Source organism: Aedes albopictus, chromosome 3 (genome assembly GCF_035046485.1).
Source record: "Aedes albopictus strain Foshan chromosome 3, AalbF5, whole genome shotgun sequence".
In the NCBI taxonomy this organism is placed as follows: Eukaryota; Metazoa; Arthropoda; class Insecta; order Diptera; family Culicidae; genus Aedes; species Aedes albopictus.
In genome coordinates, this window is record NC_085138.1 from 346,648,013 (window position 1) to 346,657,501 (window position 9,489).

General features: G+C 43.0%; 2 protein-coding genes across 2 annotated transcripts; both read right to left on the reverse strand.

The window, feature by feature from the left end:
* Positions 1-229: 229 nt before the first annotated feature.
* Positions 230-2,506, reverse strand: LOC134290879 (uncharacterized protein K02A2.6-like). The gene has a single exon (XM_062858095.1). It carries the CDS (start codon positions 2,504-2,506, stop codon positions 230-232), a length of 2,277 nt encoding a protein of 758 aa, XP_062714079.1.
* Positions 2,507-6,002: 3,496 nt separating this feature from the next.
* On the reverse strand, positions 6,003-7,178 carry LOC134290880 (uncharacterized). The gene has a single exon (XM_062858096.1). The coding sequence runs from the start codon at positions 7,176-7,178 to the stop codon at positions 6,003-6,005; it is 1,176 nt and encodes a 391-aa protein (XP_062714080.1).
* Between the last annotated feature and the right edge of the window lie 2,311 nt (positions 7,179-9,489).

Below are 9,489 nucleotides of genomic sequence, written 5' to 3' on the forward strand. Positions count from 1 at the left end.
AGTCTGCAAATCTTTCTGGCATTTTCTTCGTTCGTTGTTGTCGTCCCTTCTGAACAACCGTATGTGACGATTCAATAGGTGAATCCTCCTCAAATCCATAAAATTCTTCCTCAGATGACACAGCAGTTAACTCTTGATCGTTCCCTTTTGAAGACTCCTCAAAGCCCCCACCAGACAAAGATGACGATGCTTCAACGGTTTCCGTGACTTTCTTCAGGTGTGCAGCATTTCAATCGTACGATTTGCCACTAACGGGATCTTCAACGGTAACACGAGGACCAGAACGAGATACCACGACGTATTTCTTGGGATTGTACGTTGTCTGAAGTTTGTTACCTGGTAGGAGATTCTGCATCAAAACCGAATCACCCGATTCGATAGAAGACCGTTTAGATTTCCGTCGCATATCTTCTTGATCCTTCCCTTTTTTCTTTGACTCCAAATCCTTGTCCGCAAAATCTTTTTTCGGTGGAGCTGTTTCGATGTCGTCCAATGCCGGTATCTTGAACCTTATCGTGCGGCCATACAAGAGCTCTGTTGGCGTACGACCTGTTACTGAATGTGGAGTAGTGTAATACATTACCAAGTAGTCGTTGAGATCTTGTTTCCAATCCCTGCCTAGTGCGTTGCTTATCTGGAGCCTCTTCAACAGCGATCGGTTCTGCCTCTCAACGAGCCCGTTCTCCTGAGGCCAGTATGGAGTGGAATGGTTGAGGTGGATCCTGCGTTTCCTGCTGTAGTCCTCGAATTCAGTGCCGATGAATTGTTTGGCGTTGTCCAACGTGATTGTTCGGGGATAACCCAACCGCGTGAATTTTTTATCCAGTCTGAACACCGTATCTTTTGCCGTGATCTTATTCATCAGCTCGACTTCCTTATATCGACTGTAATAGTCGACTATAACGAACAAATACGTTCCATCCGGCAGTGGTCCGAGGAAATCAATTGCCACGTCCACCCATGGCTTCGCTGGAAGTGGACGACGCGACATTGGCTCTGGTTTACTCGGCAAGCCTACCAATCGGCAACCCTCACAGGATGTTACACGCTGAGTAACTTCGCGGTCCATGCCGGGCCACCAGACTCGATCTCGAAGGCGACGCTTCATAACTGACTCCCCGGGATGTCCTCCATGGGCCAAGTCAAGCATTCGTTCACGTAGACTTGCTGGAACAACGAGTTTATTTCCTCGAACAATTGTGTCTCCAACCATACCTAACTCATTGCTGAACGGCACGTACGGCTTCACATCTGGCTCGTCCCAATTTCCTGTATGTAGGGACCTTTTTACCGAATTTAGAACTGGATCTCTTGACGCTGATTCTTCTAGTTCCTGGACATCAATGGCCGCAGACTCCAACACCGCCAAAACCATAAACTTGTTCTCTGCATCAAATTCCTCCAGAACACCAGGTGCAACCAATCGAGACAACGGATCAGCAATGTTGCTATTACCTCTTCGATATTTTACCACGAACGTGAAAGACTGGAGCCGTAGGACCCATCTTTCGATCCTAGGACATGGGCGTGAGGTTGGCTTGAAGATCGCCTCAAGAGGCTTATGGTCGGTCTCAAGTTCAAATATACGACCCAAAAGATACGGCGAAAATCTCTCCACTGCCCAAACCAGAGCTAGAGCCTCCTTCTCTGTTTGGCAGTACCTGCGCTCGGTACGAGTGAGGCTTTTGCTAGCATACGCAATTGGGCGAGGGTTGTCATCTGTTGATCCTTCAAACTGTAACAGAACACCACCCAACGCAAGTGGAGAAGCGTCCGCAATGACGCGCGTCCGAAGCGAATTATCAAAGAAACGTAGCAGGTTTACATTGGAAATCATTTCTTTCAGTTTGGAGAACGACTGTTGCTGATCTTCACCCCATTCGAACTTAACGCCAGCGCAAGTCATTTCACGAAGTGGAGCAGTGACGGTAGCTAGATCCGGCAAGAACCGACCGATGTACGTCACAAGTCCTAAGAAACTCCGAACTTCCTCCGAACTCGAAGGTGCACGAAACTGCTGAATGGCGGCAATCTTATCTTGAGCGGGTTGTATGCCTTCAGCGGACAAAGTGTGTCCCAAAAAATCCAGTTTTTGGACTTTAAACACACATTTCTCCTGGTTCAGTAGAACTCCATACTCCTTCAGGGTAGATAGTACCGACTCAAGTGCAGCATCGTGCTCGCTTTCGGTCTTGCCGAATATTAGTATGTCGTCGATGAAATTGACCGTGTATTCGCTGAACCGGCTGAGAATTTGCTCGAGAATCCTCTGAAATATCTCCGGAGCAATCACAATCCCGTACATAAGCCGTTTGTAACGGAAAAGGCCCATGTGTGTGATGAACGTCGTAATAAAGCGACTATCCTCATCAAGCTCCACTTGGTGGAAAGCTTCTTTAATGTCGAGGCGGCTAAAGTACTTGGCACCAGCGAATCGTGGAAGGAAGTCATCAATAGTGGGCATCAGACGCCTTTCCCTCAAGATAGCAACATTTGCCCGGCGCATATCTTTTTTTTTTTTTTTTTTTTTTTTTTTTCCCTCCCCTGTTGGGGAATTTAAGCCACTGCGTCCAATAAGCTGAACTTTTGTGGCATGTCCCGTTTTGATATTCGCATCTAGCCAGCTAATTACCATGTGTCAAGTAATCAGCTTCTGCCACGACGCGTCGTCTCCCAGTCAGGTGCAATGGAATTAATAAACCCCAAGACCTTCCCAGGTTCTGCAGACCAGATCTCACTGGGTTGCAAGCAACCACTATTTAGAAATCTTTGCCTGCGCATGTATAAAGCACCACAACTGCAAAGCAGATGTTCCGAGGTTTCACGTTCCGTATTACAGAAACGACAGATATCACTCTGAATCTGGCCAATATTTTTCAAGTGATACCTGCTCGGACAGTGTCCAGTTACTAGGCCAGTGTATGTACATAGAGCTCTCTTGTTGAGCTCTAAGAGCTTTTTGGTTTTATAAGCGTTTGGTGTTATAAATCGTTTTGACTGATTGCAATTTTTGACATCCATCCAATTGGATATCACCCTCTGCTCAGCCCAGCATTTCAGATCCATTTTAATTGTACAGTTTGATATTCCGCAGAATGGTTCTGGACCAACAAATTGTAAATTGGAACCACTTTTAGCAAGCTCGTCTGCCATTTCATTCCCTTCAATGCCGCAGTGACCTGGAACCCAGTATAAGTTTACTGAGTTCCCTTGGCACAGCCTGCGCAGTGAAAGAATGCATTCCCAGACAAGCTTTGAAGTACATTTGTAAGCGCACAATGCTTTTAGTGCAGCTTGACTATCTGAGAAAATACAAATATTTGCATATCTGTATTTTCTCTCAAGGCAGATATTTGCGCATTTCAAAATAGCAAGAATCTCTGCTTGAAACACCGTAGGATAGTGTCCCATCGCCACTGATGTTTGTATTCCAGGGCCGTAGATTCCTGCTCCCGTTTTTATTCCAACTTTTGAGCCATCTGTATAGAATTTGATTGATCCTTGACGAACAGTGGGACCTCCGACTTCCCAATCTGCACGAGTTGTTTCATGCAACTTGTAAGGAACATCATGGTTCTCCACAGGTTTCATCCAGTCTTTAATCATTTTCATTACTGGCCTATTTTGGAAGTATTGTGAAATGCTCAGGTGACCTACAAGATCACCTGGCATAAACTTTTCAACTCGTTCAAGTCTCAGCAATTCCTTTTCTGCTTCTAATTGCACGTACTCGTGCAAAGGTAGCAGATTGAGAATCGCATCTAAAGCTTTTGATGGAGTGCTACGCATCGCTCCTGTAACAGCAATGGACGCAAGACGTTGAATTTTCGCAAGCTTTGATTGCGTGGTAGCCTCTTTTGTTTTTGGCCACCAGACAAACGAAGCATACGTCACTTTTGGGCGGATTATGGCAGTATAAATCCACATTATCATTTTTGGTTTCAAGCCCCACTTCCTGCCAATAGTTTTGGAGCATAACCAGAACGCACTTGTTGCCTTACCGATCACGGACTCAATTTGAGCATTCCAGTTCAGTTTGGCATCCAGAATCAAACCTAAGTACTTGACTCGATCACTAGGATGAATATGTATCCCTCCAAGCCGAAAAGCTTTTAGGTTGATCTTCCTTCTCCTAGTGAAAGGGACAATTACGACTTTTGACGGGTTGATGCTAAGGCCCTCCTTAATACACCATGAATGTGTATAGTTTAGGGCCCTTTGCATTCTCTCCGAAACAGTTTCGTCATACTTTCCTCTCACTATTATGACTATATCGTCTGCAAAGCCCACAACTTCGAAACCTCTTTCCTTCAAGCTTCTTAGAAGATCGTCTACAACTAAGGACCACATTAGTGGTGAGAGGACTCCTCCTTGAGGGCAACCCTTTGTTGCCCTTACTGTTATAGAAGAACTTCCCAGCTCAGAAGTGATTTCTCTTTTTGCAAGCACAGTATGAATCCAATGTATGATACATTGGTCGAAGTTTTTATTCTCCATGGCACGCTTCATAGATGAATAGGAGGCATTATCAAATGCTCCTTCTATATCTAAAAAGGCGCATAGAGCTATTTCTTTTGCTGAAAACGTTTTTTCCACCTTTGTTACTAGCGAGTGAAGTGCCGTAACCGTTGACTTACCAGATTGATAAGCAAACTGGAAGTCAGACAGGGGATGCTCTTTTATGTAAGAAGAATTGATAAAATCCTTCAAAACCTTTTCCATAGTCTTCAACAAAACTGAAGAAAGACTAATTGGTCTATATGCTTTCGGATGCGTTTTATCTCGTTTCCCCTTTTTCGGGATAAAGATAACTTTTACAAGTCTCCATTTTGATGGAACGAAATTCAATCTCAAACTAGCCTTGAACATCTCAATTAGTGATGGAACCAACACCGTTTCTCCGTTTTGAATCAGTGCTGGAAATATCCCATCAACTCCTGCAGATTTAAAAGGCTGAAAAGATCTTATCGCATTTTCCACTCTGGCCTTCGTGAAGATTTCATCAGCTAAATCTGAGGCGGTGTTTACTGTACTATTTGACTCCATTGAGTTTATACTAGGACATCCTTCACCTTCCAGAGATATAGTATCATTGGAATCCACACTTAGAACCGAACCTGGAAAATGGGTTTCCATCATTAAATCCAAAGTTTCACGAGGAGTTTTGGTAAAAGCTCCATCGTCACGCTTCAGATTTCCCAATTCATTTGCATGATCTTTTGCAAGCGTTTTTTGTAGTCTAGCAACTACAGGAGTACTGTTTATGTTTTCACATGTCAGCACCCAAGATTTTCTTTTAGATTTTCGAATTTCGTTGTTGTACTCAGTCAGGGCTTTCCTATACTGAGTCCAATCTCCCGTTTGCTTCGCTCTATTGAACATTTTACGAGAAAATTTTCTTAGGCGATCCAGTTTAAAGTTCCACCATGGCACGTCTCTAGTAGAAGACGATTGTATGGTGGGACAACTGCTGTTAAAGGAATTGATGATACTTTCATTTACTCTTTGAGAAAATGATTCCAACTTTTGGGTTGAATCGATAGTTTCCTCCATTGTAAATGAATGCGAATTCAACAATTCCACATATTGATCCCATGCGCATATCTACGCAAAGGCGCAAATCACCGTTGTCTTTAATCACCGTAACTAAAGGTGACACCCACTGACAACCGCCTTCAACCGGCTCAATTATATCGTTAGCCAGAAGAGAGTTCAGTTTGTCTTCGATTTTCGACATCAAAGCAATCGGTGGCCGCCGCGGATGTTGACATACAGGCGGAACGGTTTTATCTATCGGTATCGTCACCTTTACATCCTTGATTTTGGGGAACGGACGTTTATCACCTACCTTTACCGACATTACCCCATGCGTACTAGGTAAACCAACAAATAGAACTCTCAACTCGGTAGCGGTTATTCTGCCCAAAAGACACTGTTGGCCTCCTCTGATTACGTAAAACGTTGCTACCTGAAACAATTTCCTTACTTTTACCTATTTACCATCAATAATACAAAATATTGTTTACCGTTTCAGTAACCTTTCCAGCATCTTCAACTCCAACCGTTGTTTCAAACGACCCAAGTACCGTTAGAGGTTTTGCATCCTCGCCATATGGAAGGAACACCTCATCGCACTCTTTCTTCTGGTTCCACGTTTTGATGCCATTTGTTTTCAGGTAATTCCACGATTTTTCGTCAATGATATTCCGCTTGCATCCAGAATCGACCATCAGCTGCAGGAGTACACCTTCCACCTTCATCCAAAGCAACTCGTCACCATCACTTATGTTGAATATGAAACTTCGATCCTTTACATCTCCTTGGTTTTCATTGTTGTTTCTTATTTCGCTAACACGTTCTGGCTTCAGACGTTTATTTCCGATGTTTGAATCTTCGAATTTCCGCTTCAATGAAACCGCTGTCCGGCACTGGTTGGCAAAGTGCCCAATGCGCTTGCATTTGTTGCATTCCTTATTCCTTGCCGAGCAGTTCTTGTCGTTTGCGTAGTGACCTTTCCTTCCGCAACGAGTGCACTCTCTTGCATCGGGACGAATCCTGTTGACGCCGCTGGTGGATTGTAGACCAGCCATATTTTCGGAAACACCGCCAGATGAACCGATCGTCCGAGCTTGGTGCTTCACGGATTCGTAGGAGCTTACCATTTTCGTGACTTCATCAATGTTGAGACTGTCTTTTTGTAGCAGTTGTTCTTTCAAGTCGCTGGGAGCAAAAAGAATGACCTTATCGATAACACTAATCGACCTGCTTTCCTCGGCAGATTTGCCGAAATCGCATTTGTTGGACTGTTCTTGACACCGGAGCATGAACTTGACCAAAGTCTCATCTGGGTTTGGTTTTAATGTCCAGAACAAGTTGCGTTCAAACGTATCGTGTTGTTTGGGCGCAAAGTAGGCGTCCAGTTTGGCGATAGCTACAGCATAGCAATCAATACCTGCTTCATCGTCATTCTGCACGTCGGCTCCAGGGATAGACGCAAACACTTCTTGTAGATCAGGCCCACCTTTCGCAAGGAAAACGTTTCGTATGCGGGCTTTATCAGTTTCACCAGTGGCAGCAACGATGAAATCAAAATTTCGTTTGTATTTAATCCACTCGTTGCGTACCATGTTCCTCGAAAGGGTCCGGAACTGAAACTGTGGGATGTCCCACTTGTCCATCGTATAGGTTCGTTGATAACTAAAATAATGGTTTGCTGTCAGTTCTCTACTTGTTATTTTTCTTAAATGATTTGCCTTACCGTCAAAGTTCGAGTTTTCTGCTTGATAGCTGCTTCTCCTTCGAAGCTTGTTATACCGCTCCGAGAGCCGCTAACTTTATGTAGCCTGTCGCTCGCTCTAGAGCCGCCTTAGTGGCCTAAGACCAAGCCCACTCATGGGCTCAATCAAGCGTTTTAACGTTAAGTAGAGCCCCGAACAAAGAAGCGAACCGCACCGGTCGCTGCTAAGTAGGGCTCGAAAGCGAAAAGTTTACGTACGGTTCGTAGCAGGGCTTAGAATATAGAGACACGCAAAGTACGGTCTCTATCCGTAGGCTCGTGCGCTCTCTCGCGTTTAGCTCTCTGGGTAGCGTAAAGAGGAGACGAAAGAACATGAGTATGGATTTGTTGCCAGGTATATAGTTTCTAGAGAATGATTTTCTTGTTTTGTATAGGTAGGAATTTATTTTAGGTTCAATCAATATTTTAAATTTTCAACCAATCAATATCATAGATCGTTACACGAATAACACAACAAATTGTCTGACATAGAATTGTGATAGAGTGACAATACAAACGCAGAAAAATAATAGGTTTAAACTGACAAGCTTTGCTTAAGTATGTTATAGTTTTCGCTTCTTCGCCAATTTTAGGATCATGCATATCGAAAATGTATTGATTTTCTCTTAAAAATAGTTACGTTTGCGCATAATCGCACCTTTAGTTTTTGATTCGGCCGATCGTTTCGAAACTAATATTTGAAGAAATGTATAGTGATTCAGTGAGTTTTGCTGTTTTAACACGTACATGTTTGAGCCGGGTTTTCTACGCAGCAAATAAAGCTTAGTTCCGCACATTTAGAAAAATGTCCAAATAAATAACTCGCGAAGTTCGTTCCGACAAGTTTCAGAATTATCGTCATCCGACGCAGATTCCGGTGAGAAGATGTGCGTATTTTCTAACCCGAAAAGAAACTATTTGACGGTAATAAGTGACCACAAGGTTTTCTTTCTTCACTTTCCGGGCTGAGATCCTCCGCTTTGAAAGAGCTGTGCCTCGCGTTTCGTTTTTTCGTGTATATTTCAAAAAGGCAAAAGAGTTTTGATTTGATTGCTGTTTTTGAAAATGGTGGTCGTCAGTGGGTGGTTTATTAAATATAAATTTAAAAAATATAAATTAAATAAACGAGACATTAGGAAGAAAGTGTGCGAAATGTTCTGTACTCCAAGTATTTCGAAGAATCATTTTTGCGCGTAAATAAAACGCAGTAGACCTGGCCGCTTTGATGCATGTGTCATACCACTGATATGCTGCAAGCATCAATATTGACAAGAAAAGTAACACGATTGCTTTCCAGGGTGATTCCGCGTATGTATGAGATTAGATAAGAGTAGTTACGATTTTTCAAAGATGCATTGACTGTACCTAACTCAACTCAGATATCATAGAAACACTACAGTTATTTCTTTTTGTAAAAACTAAATCATACCGATAAAAATCTTAAAAAATATAGTCGAGCTGCCAAGTTTCACCAATTAAAATAGGCGGTGTGCAGGACTGCCATATTGTAGGTTTCTCGTTATAGAAAAAGCAAGGCGTTGGATGTTAAAATACAACAATTGTTGTATGAAGTGCCAAAAAGGAGAGTGGTATCACAATTGATGTATCTGTTGGAAACCTCAACAGGAAATACGTCTATTGTTCTGTGTATTTACCACATGATGAACCATCCCCTACGGATGCTTTCAAACAAGTCATCGCATACTGCACTTCAAAAGGCCTTCCGCTAATTGTTGGCAGTGATGCTAATGCTCACCATATCATCTGGGGCAGCTCAGACATTAACTGCCCATATTCGCATAGTCGATGTAACCACCTACGTCTGCTCTAATGGGAAAACACGATTTTATAGATTTTTGCCGGACTCACATATGCACCGACTATTTGAATGAAATAATCTGTCAGTTTCGTGGATTACAGCTACAAAAAGTGAGCCGCAATGATTTTAAGATGTTTCATGTAATTTTTCCATATTTAAAACGTGTACGTCAGTTTATGCGACCATTCAGTCGTTTTGATGAATGATTACACGGATAAGTTGACGTAACAACCAGATTGCTATGACCGTTATGTTAGCTATTACGGTACCCGTTTTCTGAACACGTGTTAGATTTTTTTTCCGGAATGTCCGTCTCCTTCTTCTGGCTCTACGCCCCCACTGAGACTTGGCCTGCCTCGCTTCAACTTACTAATTTCATGTTAATAACTTTGTA